Source organism: Cryptomeria japonica, chromosome 7 (genome assembly GCF_030272615.1).
Source record: "Cryptomeria japonica chromosome 7, Sugi_1.0, whole genome shotgun sequence".
Classification (NCBI taxonomy): domain Eukaryota; kingdom Viridiplantae; phylum Streptophyta; class Pinopsida; order Cupressales; family Cupressaceae; genus Cryptomeria; species Cryptomeria japonica.
This window is the reverse complement of record NC_081411.1, coordinates 232168763-232189973: the sequence shown is the minus strand read 5'-3', so window position 1 is coordinate 232189973 and position 21211 is coordinate 232168763. Positions and strand designations below refer to the sequence as shown.

General features: G+C 37.2%; 1 protein-coding gene across 1 annotated transcript in view; it reads left to right on the top strand.

Moving 5' to 3' along the window:
* Nucleotides 1-9262, top strand: part of LOC131028322 (protein arginine N-methyltransferase PRMT10) — a 66499-nt gene extending 57237 nt beyond the window's left edge. Inside the window, exons 4-7 of the mRNA XM_057958578.2 lie at nucleotides 7148-7337; nucleotides 8302-8487; nucleotides 8638-8721; nucleotides 8834-9262. Of these exons, the coding sequence (XP_057814561.1) occupies nucleotides 7148-7337; nucleotides 8302-8487; nucleotides 8638-8721; nucleotides 8834-9010 (637 nt within the window). The 3' untranslated portion in view covers nucleotides 9011-9262. The remainder of the gene's footprint in view (nucleotides 1-7147; nucleotides 7338-8301; nucleotides 8488-8637; nucleotides 8722-8833) is intronic.
* The last annotated feature ends 11949 nt before the right edge of the window (nucleotides 9263-21211 follow it).

The following is a 21211-nucleotide window of genomic DNA, read 5'->3' as shown; positions in this document are numbered from 1 at the left end:
ACTCATTTGCAGAGGCGAGAAATCAAAGACAAAACCCCAAGACACCAAAACACTAGCCTAAAAAGAAAAAAAAACAAGGGGGTCTCCATTTGCAATGGGGCGGCGATGTGTGAAAATGTCACATCAAGACCCTATCTGGAATTAATGTTAGAACTTGCATACGATTCCAATTCAATATATTTGTAATATCAGAAATTTGCAATTGATTACTTAATGAATCACCCCTAGAAAAGATATGGCATATCGTATATTTCTCTTGTAGAAGAAAGAATTGCCGAAATTTAAAAATAGGGATATGAAAATCATTCGCTTACCCTTAGGAGATTGCATTATCTTTGTGTAGTTGTTCCCGCATGGTGAGGTGAAGCTTGGTTTGGTGTCACTGATTCAACAATCATTTGTTAGATTCTTAGGATTAGATTAGCCTTCTTAGCTCTACCTCTTTTATCTTTTCTTTTCCAAGCAAGAGAAGTTAGTTTTCACGTTCCAAGAGTTCATGAATGTAAGTCCCCTTGTGATTCCAGCAAAATCTCATCATATTCATTGAGTCTATCCCGAGCATTAAGTTGCATTGTTTGCATTGTAAACCTTGGAGTTTCCTTATTTGATCACATCATTCAGCATATAAGGTTTCTTTGTTCAAGAGAGGATGGAATACCTTGGTATTTTATTCTGTATTCGAGGTGCATAAAAAACACATCAACATTTGGCACTAAAATGGGGTGACATTCACCCAAAATGCTCCATAACCCCAAGAAATAGTTGTTGAGCTCATGTAAATAAATCTTAAAGAGTAAAGATAGCTTAGTTACTAGATTTGGTGGGTTTCAATCTGATACGATGGGGGAGAATAGCTGTTTAAATTTGGAAGAGACTTTAGGAACATAAGTACACAAGTATTAAAGATAGATGCCCAATTCCCCCTTCTTGTCACTAAGCCATCAATACAGTACATCTACAAAATTCATGTGTGGCATAATTTACTTTAATTTACAACATTTTGGATTCTACTACGAGTATGAACTTCCACAGAACACTGTTCTCCTCTTGAACTTTCTTAGTTTGGACTCGTATTGACACTTGAATTTGAATTGTCTAAGGCCAATGGGAACCAAGAACATCATAAAATGGCCATTCTTGTTCCAAGGCACAATTTAAACAGGAAAATGAGTGTTTTTTACATTGAAGCAGGTTAACACTAACCTCCCTATGTGTCTTCATTGAGTTTGTTCCAAAGCAATCTTAGCTTGAAGTTGTGAAGTGGCTTTATTTACTATTCACACTGCATTTGAAGCCTCATGTGCCTTTTAATTGTTGAAGGAATGAAGAAATTATCAAGTAACTCGTTGATCCATAAGTATAATAAGTTCAAGTTCGTGAAACATGCCAAGATTTTGTATAATGCATTCGAACTCTGTTAGTTTTGAAAAATAAATTGAATGAATGATTCAATAATCGGATAATGTATTCAACAATATACGAGCGTATATATAGAGATTACAAGACGACGTTCTATAATTAGAACATAACGTTAAAGTAAAAGATTAAAGAGCTAAACGCTAAATTAAGCGTGAAAGCTAAATTAAGCTTAAAAGCTAATTACATAATAAAAAGCTAACTTAACAAGCTAAATAAGTCAACAACTTAAAATAGAAGACGACCACTAAAAATAGAAGATGACCATTATAGAAGATATTAATATTATTTTAACACCCTCCCTAATGGTCATCGTACTCAATAACCTACAGAAAACACTGCAGGTGTTATGATCACAGATGCAAAGAACACTCTGCTGCTACAGAGACCCTCCTAGGATCTGCAAAATGTAAATGACCAAGAGTACCAAAAGCTATCCAAGCGAATGTAGCCTTCACACGCGAATTAGAGATCGGACACACGTGAATTACTGAAGCCTGAAACAATGATTTTGAGGAAAAAATCAGCAAACCCTTTTGCAGAAGAGTACCAACTCCAAAACTGACTGCAAGATACCATGGTTGCAGATGTTCACCCTGACAGGTGCGACCCAAATTGATTGCAACAAAGCTTGATTTTTGAGAAGAAAAATCGATCAAAACCAGAAAACTTCCGGAATCACAAATCCCACACGAACTTCGCGTATTACAGAGATGATTTTTGAGGAAAAAACTGTAAATACCAACAAACAATTTTTGAAGAAAAAATCGTGAAAACCTAGAAATCCCACGCAAGCTTTGCGGATGACAGATAATTAAGATCTTACGCGAATATCTTGGATTATAGATGAGATAATTTTTAAGGGAAATTGTGAACCTTGCAAACAATTTTTGAGGAAAAAATCATGGAAACCCTCCCATGATTTTTTTGGAAAAAATCAGAAAACCGACAAACAATTTTTCAGAAAAAAATCGTGAAAACCTTGGGACCTGTAAGACGAGGTCTGACCTAAATCAATCTGATAAAGGTAACGATATTCAAAAATCATGAAAATGAGCTGTTTCCAGGTGTTGTAGTTGAGGTCGTTGAACTTTTGACTGTGTTCCAACATGATGTTGGTCAAAGATGCCATCACAGAAACTGAGGTTGAACGTGGTCAACCTAGTGAAGGCACAAAGAATGAGACAGAAGATTCTGATTAAAAATCAGAATAGAAGCAGCTGCACAAAAAATCTGAAACCTTGGAGGAGAATTCTGGCACGAATTCTAAGGTGCGAATTTCGAGGTTTGGAAGAAACCCAGAAATTAAAATTTTCTGCAAACTTAATACCTGAAATTTTACTTAAAAATAATCCGAAAAAAATAATAATTTGCTGAAAATAAAAAAATACCTCTGATTTTTTGTTAAAAAACCAAAAAAATATTGACGATTTTTTTCCCCAAAAACGCCAAAAAAAATAGGGGTAGAAACCCTAGGTCGGATGTACAACATAAACGGTGCCCAGAAGACACCAAAATTCCCGACATCCACATAATTAGCAGAAATTGTTGGCTGTTTTTAAATTCCAAGGCAAATTCGCTGACCCAAAATTTGAGGCACAAAAAAAGAGGCACCCAGAAAATTTTGAGACCAGCTCTCGAAAAACCCACCAAGAATCTGAAATCAAAATGCAAATCCGACTGCTCAAAAATCGAGGCACAAAAAACGATACACCCATAAAAATCTGATGACGACCCAATTGAGGTCTTGAAAAACCCACCAAGAATATGCAACCAGAATAAAATTTTGACTTGAACTGAAGGGTCAAAACCCTAGTCGAAAATATCAGAAACCTTAGGAAAAATTTCAATTTGAAAAAAAAAACCTCCAAGTTGCAGGGCCGAAAATCTCCAGAACCCTAAAAAAACATGAACTGCTGCCCAACACAGAAATTTGCCCATGAACAAAAAAACAAAATCGTTTTTTTATAAAAAACAATAAAATTTTTTTTTGGAAAATATTCCAAAAAAAAAGGCCATGAATCTTTATTAAAAAATTTGCCAAACTTTAAAGAAATCCCATCGACTCGCTCTGATACCATGAAAAATAAATTGAATGAATGATTCATTAATCGGATAATGTATTCAACAATATACGAGCGTATATATAGACATTACAAGACGACATTCTATAGTTAGAACATAACGTTAAAGTAAAAGATTAAAGAGCTAAACGCTAAATTAAGCGTGAAAGCTAAATTAAGCTTAAAAGCTAAATAAAGCTTAAAAGCGAATTACATAATAAAAAGCTAACTTAACAAGCTAAATAAGTCAACAACTTAAAATAGAAGATGACCATTATAGAAGATATTAATATTATTTTAACAAGTTCCATTTATACTTGCAATATCTTCTTTATAGAATTCTAATGCATTATACAATATCGTGGCTTGTTTCACTTCAAGACGTTGCTTATCATGCAACAATGGATATAAATATTAGGGTATAAGACCTTTTTTTCTTATTTTTCTGTTTGTACTCTCTGTGCTTAAGAAGCATCTTTTTGCATTGACAGAGTAGATTTGTAGATAGATAGAATTCGTCTTATCAGATACGAGTGTAGATATGGGTAACTTTGATATGTGGTCCTTAGTTGTTACAAGGGCAGTTGAGTTTTTGTGTGAATGCTCCAGGTTTTCTTGTAACATATGAATTGTTGGCATTGTGTTGTCATTGATGTCAACCGGTATAGCATAAAGCGGGACAACCGGTATGGGAGAATAGTTGATATGTTGTTAGTGCTATCAACCGGTAGTGTGAACAGTGAAGCCCCTAGGTAAGCATGTTGGAGTAACTGGTTTACATATCAGTATTGGGAAGAAGGAACCGGTTTGTGAGTATGCATGCTGATGCTGAACACGCATGATAGAGAAGTGATTGGTGAGTGATGAAAACCATAAAGAGTGTGACCAGTAGAGCTCATTGCAGTATGATCTAATGAAGGGTTAGCAGTGCAACCGATATGCTAGTATGAGGTCAACTAGCAGGTTTCCCACCGAGAAAGAGAAAGTGTTGACAGAGTGTGTGTTGCTTCAGTGAGCAAAGATGACATGGAAAAGGTACTGGGACATATGCCAAGTTGGAGATGTATCCTCTCTTCAGTGAAGTCACATCATTACCGGCAGGTGACATAGATCTTCTTCCATCAGTGTTTAGTAGTTGAAGTGCAGTTGTCTATTCCTACCCCTGATAAGTGGTAATACTTTGCTTATCCCACAACATACATGACATACATCATGACTCTCCAGGATAAGTTAGTCAAAATAAGCTAAGTTAGGTGATTGGATGCATAGACCGAATGACCAAAGTAGAAGATGAGGAAGCCTCCTGAGGATAAGATCAGAGATGTGCACCGGATCAGCATGTGAAGACATGATGTGCTACCTAGGTAGAGAAGGAAGAGTTAAGATGGTGAGTTTGCCTCCTTGGCAAACCGGTTGAGAAGAGAACCCGTCAAATGAAGATAAGGCTCTGCAGTTGCACACATGGACTTACCGGTATGCAGATGGAAAGTGGTGTTGCCACATATGCATACTAGTTGGAGATGGATGGCATGAAGATATCATGCACACTACCGATATGAAGGCGGAAACATGCCAATTGGTAAACAAGGAGGATACCGGCATATACAACCAAGTGGACAGAGAGATAAAAATGAAGTGCTCTCAGTCTGATGAAGATGCACATGAGTCATCCTATATTGCTGCTGACGATCGACATGGTTGATGACCGGGCTGACAAAATCCACCGACACAAGGAAGGAGAGGGCAAGAAGGGTAATCGGTAAGGGAAGACGTACCAGCAGGGTTAGAGAACCGATAGGGTTAGATGTTTGGTAGGTGTGCACCGATTGAGTGTTTGGTCGGTGATCCTGTTTGAACCGACACAAAGGTCTAAGCTGAGATGGATACCGACAGGGATGCCACGTGGAGTGGAAGTGGCAAGCTTGCAGAGGTTGGTGAAGTGCCATGGTGGTGAGGTTGTTGGTATTTGGTCGACATTTAATGTTGACTGCGAAAATCATGGGAGGCATTGTTGAGGTGTGTGGCTCGAGGAAGGTGGAACATAAGTGATCAATGGGATGCATTGATCGACGCAGAGTGTCTAGGTGCAATGAGGTTGGTGATGCAATCTGCAGAACCATTTATTGTGATTGATCTTGAGCCTTGCCGATGGACTGTCTGTGTTTGCTAAGTTTAGCAAACGTGCCTTGGAAAGAAGAAGATATGGTAGGAGATCCCTGATTGCTTGCAGGTTGTTCATCCTCGCGTAGAACAAGATTTGATTGGATCTGATTGACCTCGTGATCAGTGGAAGAAACCCTTGCGCGCCAAGAATTTGAAGCTGCGTTTTGGCGAGAAAGCTCAATAATAAGAATGAAGGCAGAAGACATTATTCGGTGATGCTGAATGGTGAAGGAGAGTGATCCTGAGCAAAGGAAAGAGGAGATAAGACTGAGAAGAGTCAAGGAACTCAGCATTTGAAGAGAAGAGCTAGAAGGGAAGGTTAAACCGGTGAAAGGGTTTAACAGTGGCTTAACCGGCAATATCAAATAAACCAAAAAACTGCAAAGTGAGTTGCAGAGGTAGGAACCGGCAGTGTTCTTGCCAACTGGAAGGTAGTGGAGAGTGAAGCAGTTGCATGTGTATGGAGAGAAGATCTTGCAAGTAGTGAGCAGAGAAAGGATAAACCGGTGAGCAGAGTAATCGGCAGCAGGTGTATGTTCTGGCTGTTCATCCAATAGGCAGAAGTAGAACCAGTACCAGCAGCAGCAAGTGAAGGTGAGCAGAGAGACTGAGAAGGAGATAGAAAGAAGAGTAGAAGTAAAGCGGTGAGGCAGAGGAAGTGAGAAACCAACAGAATAAAGTGTATGCAGTGGTTACAAGATTCACTTGTAATCAAACTATTACTTTTGTAATTGATTATGTACAAGACAGATCATTGATTTGGAGCTCGGTGCAGGGGTTGGTGCCCTAAATGTTGTAACCTAAGGTTTTCATTGTGAGGCTGAATTGGAGCAGTAGACTCCAACAGCACTTCTCACCGAGGTTTTTCCCATCTTGGGTTTTCCTTGTATATACCGGTGTTATGTGATGTGCCCTTTGTGTGGTTGATCTATGTTGTCTAGCTTTATCTTACGGGTAGGTTTGCTTGGTCCTTAGGTTGGTAACCGGTAATCTCTCTTGGAGTTAAAAGGGTTAAGAATTTAGAAATCAATGACTGGTTTTGCTTGCTGTCGATTGTCTGTGAGTTGTGGAATTGGCATTAGCAGGTTTTCATCTATCTCTTTTTGTTCCTTATTTCTTCCCTTTTCTATTGAGTTAATATCTTGCAGCATTTGATAGTTGGTCAAGTCTTGTTTGTTTCCTAGCTACTACTGTTTGGAAGTTGCCTTGGATTCCTATAATTCTTTTGTTAAATATCTTGAAATCTTCCTGAAATTAATAATAATGCAAATCTGCATTTTATCTTTGAGAAAAATTGCATTCTTGATGTCTATCTAAAGTTTCCACAATCTGTCTCATTTTTACTGTAGTCATTGTTCAACAAATTGGAGTATTGGTGTTATATGATATTTCATTGTCATTGCAAGGGCAAATTGTCTCATGTTGTGACATATTCCAAAACGCTTAAGTCTTTCTGCCATCTAAAAAACAAAATCTATAAATAATAGAATGCTTGTATCCTGCAGGTATCCCAGCCATGCACGAATGTGGTTAGCACCAATCAGATCTGGTCAAGGAGAACAAAAGTTGCTAGATTATGAAAATGCTGTGACGGACTGGAATAACTTTATAGAGGATACCAATGACTTTTATGGTGTTGATATGAGCATCCTAACACAGCCCTATTGCGAAGAGCAAAAGAAGTATTATCTACAGGTGACTAGCAACTGATTTAGTTCATTCAATTCAAGCAACATAAAGCTAAGAAATGAGATGGAACATATTGTGATCTTTATAGTAAACCAGATTTTTTCTATAGGAATGATTACCTTTTTGATTTTTGGCTGCATTTTTTGTTGAGAATTGATTCTCATAACTTGTATGAGGTGCATAAATTCTTTCTGATCTGGATTTTGCAGAACTACTAAAACCAATGCTTTAAATTTATTAATTTTCTAATATATACCATGTCTCTACTAATAATAGATATCACCCAATTTATCAGTTCTTAGTACTCCTTGCTGTTTCCTGTGAATTGTCTTTTGTTTTTTTGGCAAAGTCGAGTACTTTTATTAATATAAAGGTACCCTGTCTGGGCTCAGCATTCCATTGCTACAGGATTGGCACATCTTGACATATCTCACAGCGTAGATAATATTTTCTGCAAATAATTCATTATTGAAGTTTGCTTTGAAGTTTTAAGTAACCTTTCTTTGAAGGTAGCTAGCTACTATTTGCACACTTATGTCGGGAATGGTTTCCTTAAAAAAGGTCTTGGCTTGTGTTTTGATGCTTTTAGTGAAAGATTGTGAAGTGTATGTGTAAATGGAGTTGTCTAGTTACGGTATCTTTTGAGAGAAATCTCCAATGGATGTTTTAAAAGGTAAATGATAAGTTGGTTGCCAAGGATTCATTTCCTTGACATTTTTTTTGGCTTTTGAATCAAAATATTAGGGTTTCACATTTGCTTCTTGGTGTGTTGACGATGAAATGACTTATGCAGTTAGATGCTATATGTCATATCTATTCTTGGCTTTATACAGGCAAAATATTCTTGAAATTTAGTAAGTGGCTTTTTTTTCTCTGTTGCCAAGTTACACCTTAAGTGGTTTTTGCTCTCATTTTTTGTTTGGTTCCAAATTTTTACAGCTACACTGAATTTCAAATCAATTATTTGCAGACCTCTCTTTGGAACAATCTTCATCCACATCAAATAATTGGCACCCCTGCCATTGTGAAAAAAATGGATTGTCTGAGTGCTACTGTAGATGAAATTTCTAGTGTACAGTCAGACTATACAATTCCCTTTACACTTGAACAAGGGAGATTCAGTGGATTTGCTGGATGGTTTGATGTTCATTTTCAAGTATGTAGGATAATTTTCTTTCCTTCGAATTAAAAATGCTCCATTAATGGTCCATTTTTTTTTCCATTTGATTGGTTCATTTTAATCTGTTACTAATTACAATTCGATTTGGCTTATTGTATGACCAAATTTATGGATTTGCCTTACCAGGGAAGTGCTTCCAGTCCAGCAACTCGTGTAGTTGAGTTAACAACTGCTCCTAGCACAGATAATCCAACTCACTGGGGTCAGCAGGTATGGAAGTTATCTTACTTGTTTTCGATATGATAATATGTGTTTCTGATATTTTTAGCTCTCCTCTGGTAACTTGCTTAGATACACACTTACCATTCCTTGCTAAACACAGGTGTTTTTGTTGAATCCTCCCACACGAGTAAGCAGAGGGGATTTCCTAGAAGGAACTTTCACCATGACTCGCTCCAAAGAGAATCATCGTTTGATGGATGTCCAGTTTCAATATAAATCAACACTTTCATCTGGAGAAACATCGGATCCTGTAACATTAAATTATTGCATAGAATAATTGTCTCATCTCAATGAACTGGTATTATCCAAAGAGATGGTGTGAATTGACATTCGGATCGCATATGCTGATATATCAGCCATGTACAACTTCTGAATGTGCTAAAAATCCGAAGAATCTGATATATCTCATTTGTAAATTATTTGAGAACATTGAGGAAATGAGGTCTTGTTGCCTGGGGCTATAGGTGCAGTTAAATTATTAATCTCCACAATTATGAATTAGGCTTGGCAAGCTGCCATTTTTGTCTCACGGGCATGCTGTGGTTTGATTTTATGTGTACCCATGAAGGACATAGCTTTTCATTAAGTGTTGGGTCTACAACATATGGCAATCTTAAAGTATGTCCCTACAGATTGGTGAATCAGTTGAGTTTTATAATTACTTAATTCCGAAGTGTGAGAGCTCTTTTTTTTATACCCAGGGTATCCCCAATCCCCACGGCCCCGGCCCCGGCCCCAGCCCGGCTCCCGCGTTTCCACTTAAGGGCGAGTTGGAGGCGAGACTAGTCCCTGGGGTTTGTCCCTACAGATTGGTGAATCAGTTGAGTTTTATAATTACTTAATTCTGAAGTGTGAGCTTCTTTTTTATACCCAGGGTATCCCCAATCCCCACAGCCCCTTGCTCGGCCCCCAGCCCCCACCCTGCATTTCCACTTAAGGGTGAGTCGGAGGCGAGACTAGTCCCTGGGTGAATCCACAGCCCACAAGCCAACTCACCTACCCGTGCGGGCTAGAAGTGTGAGTTTTTTTGTTCTCAGTAATAAAAGTAATATTTTCTTGTGTGTGCTGTTATGAAACTTTATTTGTGCTTGTACATATGTGCTAGTTTGTCTCTTGCCAATATTATTCTAATCCTTCTCCATGTTCATTCTTGTTCATTTGTTTGTTTTAGTGATATTTCTAGTTCTGATTGAGGTGTAAGAAATGAACTACTCATCATGTTTCAGATACTGAACTGCTGAAGGTTGTATGAGCCATAACCTTGTAGATGTAGAAGTTCAAGGTGTGTTATGAAGCATTCTCTGTAGAGTGAATTCATTTAAGTATAAGGTATATCTTAAGGGTTCACTATCATCTGAAGCCATCTAAACTTGAAGGCAGAGACGAGTATATGTTTAAAGTTTAATAATTTGATGATTTAGCCATCAAAAGAAATTATGTTTGTCAAAGTTGGCCCCTTAAGCATCACATGTATGTCAATGTAATTGCATGTCGTTGTGAATAGGACTCATTTAAGGTGCTTTCATTTGTCTGCTTTTCATTGTAATTTGGAGCTTTTTGTCAGCTGTATTTTATTTATTATTTTAAATGGTGCAAAACGATTTCATGTTACACACGGATGTCACAGATATGTTAAAGAAAAAACATTGGATTATGGCTAGAAAGTTTCTCCAACAATATTATCTAACTTTTCAGTCAGTTTAAACACGAGGATATAATTTTAACTAAGTTTGTTTCATATCTAGTATGTTTCTCATAATTTCATTTACAGCTATGTTTTTATGATTTTGTTTAGTCTCATCTTGGATTCTACAAGAATTAAACAGAACTTCCAAGAACTTTGTGATTTCTTTTAGCATTGAAGGAATTCTTACAAGAATCTATTCAGTCAAAGGCAATGCTGGTATGTATGTTCATGGGAGTATACCAAGTCTCAAAATGCTTAGAATTGGATTTAGGAAAATAGGGAATTCTTCAGGTAAATTGAGATTATGATGCTTGAAGGTTACTGCAACATCTGGAAATCCGTCAGGTTGATTAAGATACTAGTGATGCCTAAAGGTTATTGCTACATCTCTTAGATCTCAGAATGGGCAAGGTGAGAACATACGTTGTTCAGGATTACCAATTAAACTGAAATTAACGATTGAAACTGAAGCATTAGGCGGCAAGCCAACCAATATCACTTATTCAATTGAGTTGAGTGTATATGAAGTATTTGAAAGAAGTTAACATCCACTTATTCAGCGGAAATTACAAGGGCACTTATACAATGTTGAAATGTAAAACAACTTTCTAAACAACTTTCTTCCGTTTATCCACTGGTGAGTGAAAGGGGCGCATGCACTTATTTAGTGGAAAATGTTAGTACAATTAAACCACTTGTTGAGTAGGTAAGTGCATCAACAATAACAATTTAAATCTATAAGCAGTACTACTATCCATCCAACGCAAGAGGTACTGCCACTTGCTTCTCAACTAACTCACAAAACCAATTTTTCCAAGCAGATACAAGATTGCAATAAAATGAAAAGCAGTTTTATTCAATTTACAAAAATATATTAAAATCTGCGAACACCTACAAACAGAGCCTTCAATGGCTTCTCTCATTCACATTAATCTAGTCCTCTCTGTGGGCTACGCCACATACCCAAACTCAAACTAAAGCCAAAACAAATGCAATATAGCTATTACAATTTGTAATGAGTTCAAATCTGCACCATTGCACAGGCTCCTATACCAACATTCCTTTGTTCTGTCTTCTCTCTGAGCCTTATTTGCTATACATCTTTTTAATTTTCAACCTCTTTCTTGCATTCATTCTACACTCATATCTGTCCCTTGGAATTTGGCAATTCCCCATATGTTTCTGCCTCTGCCCATGGACACACTGATCTAATCCTTTTCTCTTTTTTTAATATGCTCATCTACTTTGTCTGCAGTGAGATTAGGGGAAAGGACCCAATAGTTGTGCACCTTAACTCCGCGCTTCTCAAAATCCTACGTGGAAATTTCAAATCACTCCGATTTTTAAACAACAGCTTACTGGACAAGTCCCCTGCTTATAACTAAGGTTTAAGGGCCACATCATCAAATATGATGCCACATCAACATGCTGATGTTTTTTGCCTAGGTGTCCAAAACAGCCCAAAAAAAAAAGTGAGATCAATAGGTGTGCAAAAGGACCCCAATACTTGTGCAGCTGATGTGGCATCACATGATTGGTTACTTTTCACAACAAATAGTATATTTCATTCAATTATTGGTACTTATCATACAACTATTGGTGCAATGTGTACAAAAATCGGACATTAAATCAGCAAATAAATATGAGAGTATTAAATCAACAACTTCTATCATAAGAATTGGAACGTAAATTTGCTCAAATCCTAACTACTAACTACTGGTCCTACTGGTCCTAACTACTGGTCCTTTCCCTATTTCAAAAGGGGACTCATCCCTCTTTTGCCATTCAACCCTCTCAACTATATGTGCCCATTCTCTCTTAGTCTGCAATTTTAGAACTTCTAAACTTTCAACGCCAATATCCTTCTTACCCCTTGCATTTCCCTCTCAACGGTCAGCTATCCTCTCTTTAACCACTCATCCTATTCTCCCACTCATCCTATTCTCTCACTTGCAGCTTTGGCTTTTCATCTCCGTTGCTCTGTTGTGTTCCTATCCTCTATTCTTTTTTTCACTCCTGCGCTCTCACATTTGTTTGCTCTCTCTCCTCAAATCAGCCCCATGGCTTCTTAAAAAAAATTGACTTTTTATCACTCTGGAAGCGCATCTATTTGTCCGCCCAAACAATGATGTTGATCCCTTCAAAATCCACTCACCAGCTCCCAACAATGGCTTGCCCATTCTTTCCAATTTTTATTTTACTCTTCACTTTGCGCATTTTCTTCCTCTTCACTCGCAGCCCACTTTGTATTCAACCTTCCTCAATGCGTTTTATCTCTTACCATATTCTTTTTGGCGCCTCCTACGCCATACTCTAATTGCTTTGTTTTTTAATTAAAAACCTGTCTTGTTCTTGTCTCTCTGAAACAATGAAGACCAAGTCTTGTCAAATTACCACGCCTCATCCTCTGTAGTTCACATTTTGGTATATTTTGGCACCTATGTTCCAGCTCTATGTCCTCCTTTTGCTGTGCATCTTATTTTGTCCTTTAGGCTGCAATCAAATCTTTTATACGTTTCTCCTTTTTTTTTTCTTTTTTCTCCTGATAGGCGGTATTCTATATTAAGGGAAAAAGAGCAATTTACATAGATTGTTACATCGATCTGTTACTGCACAGTATGCCAAAAGCCCAATAGCCAGACAACTAATCTAACAAATTCCAGGGGCTCATATCATCGAGCAGAATACAAAGTTGCTATGCTTTAAGTGTAAATTCTGCTTAAAACAAAATGCAGAATGGTAGGACCAAAAGATCTTAAAGTATGCTTAACACTAGAAACTATACTACTGACAATATTATATTAAGTCTCCACCTCAGCATCCGGGTCTTCAATAGTGAGCTCGAGCTGGTGTTCTTTCACCACCTTAATGAATTCGTTCATCCAGTTCACATTAGGGGCAGGTTCAATGTCGAGGAGTCGTTTGAGAAACAAACAACCTTCAACCGCACAACTAGGGTGCTCCATAATTGAGATTGCCTTCAAATTTCCAAAAATATGGAGCACCCATAATTCTAACCCCTAACTTGGCTGTCGCTAACACCACGTCCAAATTTACTGTGAAATCTGTGTTAATCACCATCTGAACCAATGCTTGCACCTTCCCCTTCGGCTCCCCTAAGTCAAGAAGAGAAGCTACAGATCTTGACAAAATGTCTGTCTGTGTGGCGATCTTCCTCTATCATGAACTCTGCCCCCAAAATCTTCTTGATGCCCTCTAACATTAGTCCGCTAGGAGCCATAGAGACTACTTTCAACCTTTGGTCTGTGATAAAACAATAGAACGTCATTTATGTACAAGGGCTAAGCAAACAATTTGGAGTGTCCATCTCAGAGCCTAGACTAACCTTATTAGAGGATAGAGGCCAGATACCTAGAAACTGTCGTTGCCTGCCTTCTGTAACCAGACTAGGTTGTGATTTGTATGAGTCGAATGATGCAGTCGCCATGGCAAGGGAGAGTAATGGTTGCCGTAGATGAAACCATAAGAAGTGAAATTCCACAATGCTTTCGATATCAATCTAACATGATGCAAAGGCACGAATATGAGGAAAAATGGACAGGAGTCGATCTAAAAGCCGATGCCATTGGCCACATGTCCAAATGTGACAATGGTGAAGTGATGCATGTACCAAATAGTTTTGAAAACAAGCGTGAAGCTGACGCTGTCCTCGAATTGAGAAAGGACATAGTTCTACGTGTCCGTCACTCTCGTGCATCCAAAGGCTACACGTCTACGTGACTCGGGTTTGAGCTGTAGGTGGCCACCTCGTCAGCTGTTAAGTTGGAAAGGCCGTTGGCTTCCAGGGCGGCCTCACGAAATGTGTGATTTGTGAGGTACTTAGGGATGCTTTTAAGAAGTGAGAATTTCATCCAGGATAGATTGTAATTTCTAGCTATATGACAACCAAAGAGTTGTTAGGTCTATCAGTTCGGAACACTTAAAATCTAATCTAACTGATATAAAACAACATTTAATAGCAACATTTAAAGCCAATTAAGACTACATGGTGGAAAGGTGCATTGGTACAACATTTACGGTGTTGAAGATTCCAAATTAATCTAGGAGTTTTTTTGAGGTGGCTGCTTTAGATCCATAGGATTTTGAGGCATCCCCTTCGGTTGTCTCTCTTGGTGGGGTTACTTATACTGTGCATGTGTCTCCTGATGTTTCTCGTGTGAAGGAGACTCAAGAGGTTTCTTATGGTGATAATGATTTGGCTTGCACTCCTGTTTTTACCAAGTTTGTTGACTTGCCTGCTGATGCTGGGGTTTTGTTGTTTGTTGGTTCTGGTGAGGCTGTGTCCACCGGGCTGAGGCGGACTAGTGATGCTGGGGTTTTGCCATTGCAATCTATTGTTTCTAGTGAGGCTAAGACAAGCTGCTGATTCTTACTCACAGGATTGACATGTTAAGGTAGCGTATGTGGAAGAGGGATGGATTTCTGTTAAAGGCAAAAAAAACTAAGTCATTTAAACCTTCTTTCGATATGACTCTTCAATCCCATAAGAGCAATTCTAAATGTAAATCTTGATGGTTCTTGGGTTGGGGAGGGTTTTTGGTTGGCTGTAGGTTGTTCTTTTTGTAGCTTTGTTAATTTTGGTTATGGGTGTCCTTTTTACCCATGGTTGTCTGGTGCTTTCCTGTTCCTTTTTTTTTCAAACAACTTTTTGGTTGAGGATTTCAGATCCTATCATATTCTATTTGTAAAGGGTTTTGGGTCCCTTCAAAACTTGTTTTTCCCTTAATAAAAAACATTTAATAGCAACACTAGAAACATTTATCATTAACACGTGAACACTAGATTTACGTGAAAACCCAATCAAGAAAAAACCTCATAATATAAATATAATTGATTACAAAGTTTTAGGCTTACTGTCAAGGAGCAATATGAACCCGATGGACTTGCAAGACTAAAGCGCACTACCTTAAGGAAATATACAAGGACTTCCAATTAAGGCATATAAAAAAAAGAGGCTGCCAAGAGACACTATTGTCCAACAATAGAAAAAATAGTAGAATTGATATGAGAGGAATCTCATGATCATGAAATTTTCTGTGAAACTATATGTCAAGCGACCAACATCATGGAAAATATCTTTGATAATTACCACTGTCACAACACATTGTCTCACTGAATGTATCACCTTCAAAGCTCTACACATTGACTTTTGTACATGCACAATCTCAATTTTGTTTGCATATCATGCATATTCACTTCTCATCAATTCACACACAATCTCATATCATCACACACACAACTCATGCATCCACACTTCTTAAAATATAAGAGAGATCATCAAAAACCTAACTGAGAGCTTGCCAAAATAAAAAATAAACAATATTACACAAAATAAGCCATTCAGACCAAAAATACTCAAAGTGGTCCACTTCAGGAGAAAGAGGGGACCCAAAGATATCACAATACATCCTTCCAAGTCGAATCTAATGAACCACACACTAACACATCCTCCAAAGTCGCCACCAAATGAAACATGTAGATAAACAATAAAGCTTCGTACTTAGTCGGCTAGAAGACATCTTCCAAAGCAAATTATGTAACACAGATCTCCACACGCCATGGTGAGACCCATAACAATATCCTAGCTCAACCTTCAATGCATATCTGGACAAAAAAGATATGATCCAAACAAGATAATCCAACTGAACACATCGAACCACAACATAATTGAATATACCATGTGCAAACCAACATAGCTCACATGAGGAGCAAAAATACCAACAAAGAACAAAACTGAAACATTGCACGAACCACATAAACATGTCTATGGAACCACAACATAAGATTCAACATATCTAGAGGCCACCAAAGACTTTCTAGATCTGTCTGACAAACACCCTCCTGTCAAAGAACAATAACAACTAACTTCTGCAATTCACGAGCTGGAAAACCAATCGATGCAACATCCATAAGACATAATCCTTACCATCCAGAGGAATGCAATTCAATTTGCCAACGAAACATTAAATATTGTTTCCTGCATACTTTAAAAATTCTTTCCTGCATATTGAACTTGCCACAATCAACACCAAAATACTAAACAAAGAAACCTGCAATAGTACAGGACCATATTTGGACCAAGTTCCATCCAGACAAGCAAGTTTGATATCAATGACAACCAAACTTAGATACACAACTCAGATTTCCAACAATGCCCCCCTTTGTCATTGATAACAACACTTGAATACATCTTTGAAAACATTGAGATCATCTCTTCCCTTATCAACAAGATCTCTCCCCCAAACAATATCAAGATATCTCCTTTCTTTGACATCAAAGACAATGTATTAATAGACGTCACATTCACCACTACTCCCCTTGAGAGAAACATTAGCATCATCTAGGAGACAAAGGATAAGCTCTGAATCCCCCTAGAAAGATGCACCACATCTACTCATCTAGATAGAAAAATGAGGGGCAATAACCCATAGTTTCATTCTGAGATATTCAAAAGTATTGCTCACCAGTGCTTTAGTAAGAATGTCTGCAACATGTTCTTTTGTAAAAACGCACTCCAATCTGACTTCCTTCTTTGCAACTTTCTCTCATAAGAAATGATACCTGATTGAAATATGTTTATTTTTTGAATGCATTATTGGATTCTTCAAAATGTTTATAACAATAGTATTATCACACATGATGGGAATACCTTCATCATACATTACTCTTGTTTAATTAAATAAAATTTATTTCAGACTGATGCAATTTTTACAATATGTAGATTATAATGCACTGATTTCTTCTTTTGATTCCAGGGTATGTATTCAAAATTTAATCCTTAACAAATATGAATGTTAATAATGATAATGTATTGATGAGACGCTGATGTGCTTCTTTTCTTCAAGTATGAGATTACCGATCAAAGGGAGAGAGCATTTTTTTATATATATGTCTCCTCTTTATGATATCGACATGTATAAATATATATGTGGAGAGACATGTCATGAGGGGACATGTCTCCACAATGTGGAGCCATGTCCACTCATGGCATGACCCTCTCTCAAACAATACAACACTTGCCAAGGGGTGCTTTCAAGAGGCCCAATCCTCAATCGGTTTAGTTAACATAAAAACCGAAAACAATATTATGAAAGTCGTCGATTTGTTGTGCATTACATTTGATCATTACTTGATCCAAGTATGTTTGATATAATAAATATGATCATTTATTGATCTGTTATATATAAAACAATGTTGCCGTCAATGATCATTGCTCGAAACATGGCAAGAGAAGATGAAATAAATAGAATTTGATTACATAGATTAATATACTTGTATCTATATAGTATTTCGATCAAATACAAGGATGATGGTTTTACAAAGCATTTGAAATAATTATTCTTATAGGCACAATAAATGTGTATGTGTGTATGTGAAACACACACACACACACACACACACACGATCATCCTTATATCTGACCGAAGCTACTATGCATCAACACTCCCTCTTAGCTAGGGAAGATAATCAAGTATATATCAATGGAGATATCACCTAACTCGTGATATCAGAGGATGTTTCAAGAACATCAAGTCACATGACATTCTTCACATATACATCCAAGTTATCGTATGTGCACTGACATCATGTCTCATGATGTCGACGATAACAAGTCATGGCATTTCCATGGATATTACGTCGCATAATATCCACCATGATTATCTCATAAGGAGTACAATGATATTCAACTGATATCAAGTCTCATGATATCTATCAATAAGTCCAAGAGATACTAACTATCATGACATGTCCATAAATATCAAGTCACGTGATATTCATCATGATAGTGAATTAATCATTGTAAAGTCGTCACCTTACAATGTTAGATACAAATGTTCATTATTTGAAAGATCGTCACCTTTCAATAATGTACACAGGGTAGGCCCACAAGTCATAGTCACACATATGACAAAAGAGTGTACACATTAAACAACTTTATTTATATTAATACAAATAAACAATTTTGAGATTCAATCTCAATAACTTACATTTCAACCATACCAAGTTTCTTCCTGAAGTGTTCAACTTTCACTCTAGGGAGAGGCTTGGTGAGAATGTCTATTGTTTGATCGCTTGTATTAATATACTCCAACTAGATCACATTCCTTTCTACCATGTCTCTCACATAGTGGTAAGGAATCTCTATATGTTTCGATCTATCATAGAATACTGGATTTACAAACAGTTTGATGTAGATTTGATTGTCACGGTGGATGATAGTATGTTTAAGAGGCTCACCAAATAATCCCACAAGCAGTTTTCAGAGCCATACTGCTTCTCTTGCTCCCAAAGATGCTGCAATTTATTCGGCTTCTGTTGAGCTTTGAGCTACTGGAGACTGTTTTTTGCATATCCAAGAAATCATAGCTGATCCCAAACTGAAGCAACACCTTGATGTGCTTTTCTGATTAGTCACACTTCCAGCCTAATCAGAATCAGAGTATCCATGTAGATTTAGGTCAACATTTTTTATATTTGAGACCATATCCAATAGTACCTTGAAGGTACCTCAATATATGCTTCGCAACAACAATATGTATCTCTCCAGGTTCACACATAAACTGGCTCAAAGCATTCACTGCATAGTAAATATCCGGTCGAGTGTTAACCAGGTACATCAGTGATCCAATTATTTGTCTGTAAAGAGTAGGATCTGCAACTCTGGATTCCGCTTCTTCTTCTTTTAGTTTATGTAAGTTGGTTTCCATGGGTGTCGACATTGGTCTGCAGTTCCACATCCCAAATCTCTTTAGAATATCAATAGTGCATTTCCCTTGATTTAGAAAAATACTATTTGATTTTTGCCAGACTTCCAATCCAAGGAAGTAATGTAAATTGCCCAAGTCTTTCATATCAAATTCTGATGCCAGGTCCTTCTTACATTGAACAATAAGGTGATCTTCTCATGTAATTAGCAGATCATCAACATATAGGATTAGTATCAACATATCACTATTAATTACTTTAAAGTAAAGATTTGGATTTGCATCATTCTTGGAGAATCCTAGACCCAATAGATAGCTGTCAATCATCTCATACCAAACTCAGGGAGCTTTTTTAAGTCCATATAAGGTTTTCTTTAGTTTGCACACATGTGAAGCTGCACCATGAATCACAAAACCTTCAGGTTGTTCTAGATAAACTTCTTCTTCAATAGTCCCATTCAAGGATGCAGTTTTCACATCCATCTATGGATCTTCTAGCCTTTAGCTGCTGCAATAGCTATGACTGCTCTACCAGAGGTATATCGAGCAATAGGTGCAAATGTCTCTTAATAATCAATACCTTCCTTTTGTGAGAATCTTCTGGCAAAAAAACGTTCTTTATGTTTCGCTATACTGCCATCTGCAACATGTTTAATTTTGAAGAGCCACTTGGACGAGACAACAAATTTCTCTTTTGGTCAGGAACTATGTCTCAAACATCATTTTTCAGAATGGATTGATACTCTTCTATTATAGCATCCTTCCAAACTTGATGCTTGAGAGCTTCTATAACACGAGTAGGTTCATAATTAATGATTTCACTCATTAATGCATCATATATCAACTTGCAAGGTCTTTTGCTCTCTTTGAATGTCCCTTTAGGTGCTGCATGCATTTCTGCTTCTGTATCATCTTTCTACCCCAAAGTGGTCTCTTGTGATTATTGTACTGTTCCTCTTCTTGAATCTCTGGAGGAATCTGACTTTCATTTGTGGTGTCATTTGGATACTCCTTCTGAAACTCAGGAGCAGGATCCTCTTCCATACCTTTATGTGAATCTGGTATTTCTACCTCATTTGATCTCTTAGCCTTCTTAAAGGCAATGTCTTCTTAAAAAATGACATCTTTACTTAGTTCAATTTGTCTTTGTCTAGGTATTTATATTCTGTAAGCTTTTGAAATTTCACTATAGCCTACAAAAATTCCTTTTCTTCCATAAGGTTCTAGTTTCAACCTCTTCTCTTTAGGCACATGGATGTAAACTGGCAACCAAATATCCTTAAGTGACTAATATCAGGTTTTACACCAGTAAAGGCTTCTTCAGGAGTTTTGTTATCCAAGTGTGAGTAAGAACATCTATTTTGAATGTATACAACTGTATTAGATGCTTCAACCCAAAATGAGGTTTTTAAGTTTTGATCATAAAGCATTGCCCTAACTACTTCTACAATAGTTCTGTTTTTTCTCTCAACAATTTCATTTTGTTGGGCATTATAGGGTACAGTGAACTCCCTCTTAATCCTTGCATTTACACAAAATTATTTAAAGATTTCAGAAGTATACTATTTCCCATTGTTTGTTCTATGTATTTTAATTTTCTTCCCGGAAGAGTTTTCTGTAAGAGCTTTGAATTCCTTAAACCTTGTAAGGATCTCTTCCAATTCATTGCACTTGAGGAAGTATATCTAGGTTTTCTCGGAGAAGTCATCAACAAAAATTACATAATACAAAAATCCTCCTATGGAGGGTATAGACATGGGTCCACATAAATCAGAGTGGACTAATTCTAATACAACTTTAGTTCTACTCAAACTATTAGGAAACAACTTTAGTTCTACTCAAACTATTAGGAAAAGTACCCTTAGTGTTTTTCCCCAAGGCACACCCTTTACATGACCCATTATGAGTTTGATTTACTTTAGGTAGTCCAGTTACAAATTTATCCATAGAAGTTAGGGCACAAAAGTGAATATGGCCTAATCTTTGATGCCGGATCTCATTTGAGTCAAAAGTCTCATGAATAAGGGCTTGATTTGACTCAATGCAAAGTTTGTATAGGTGTCCT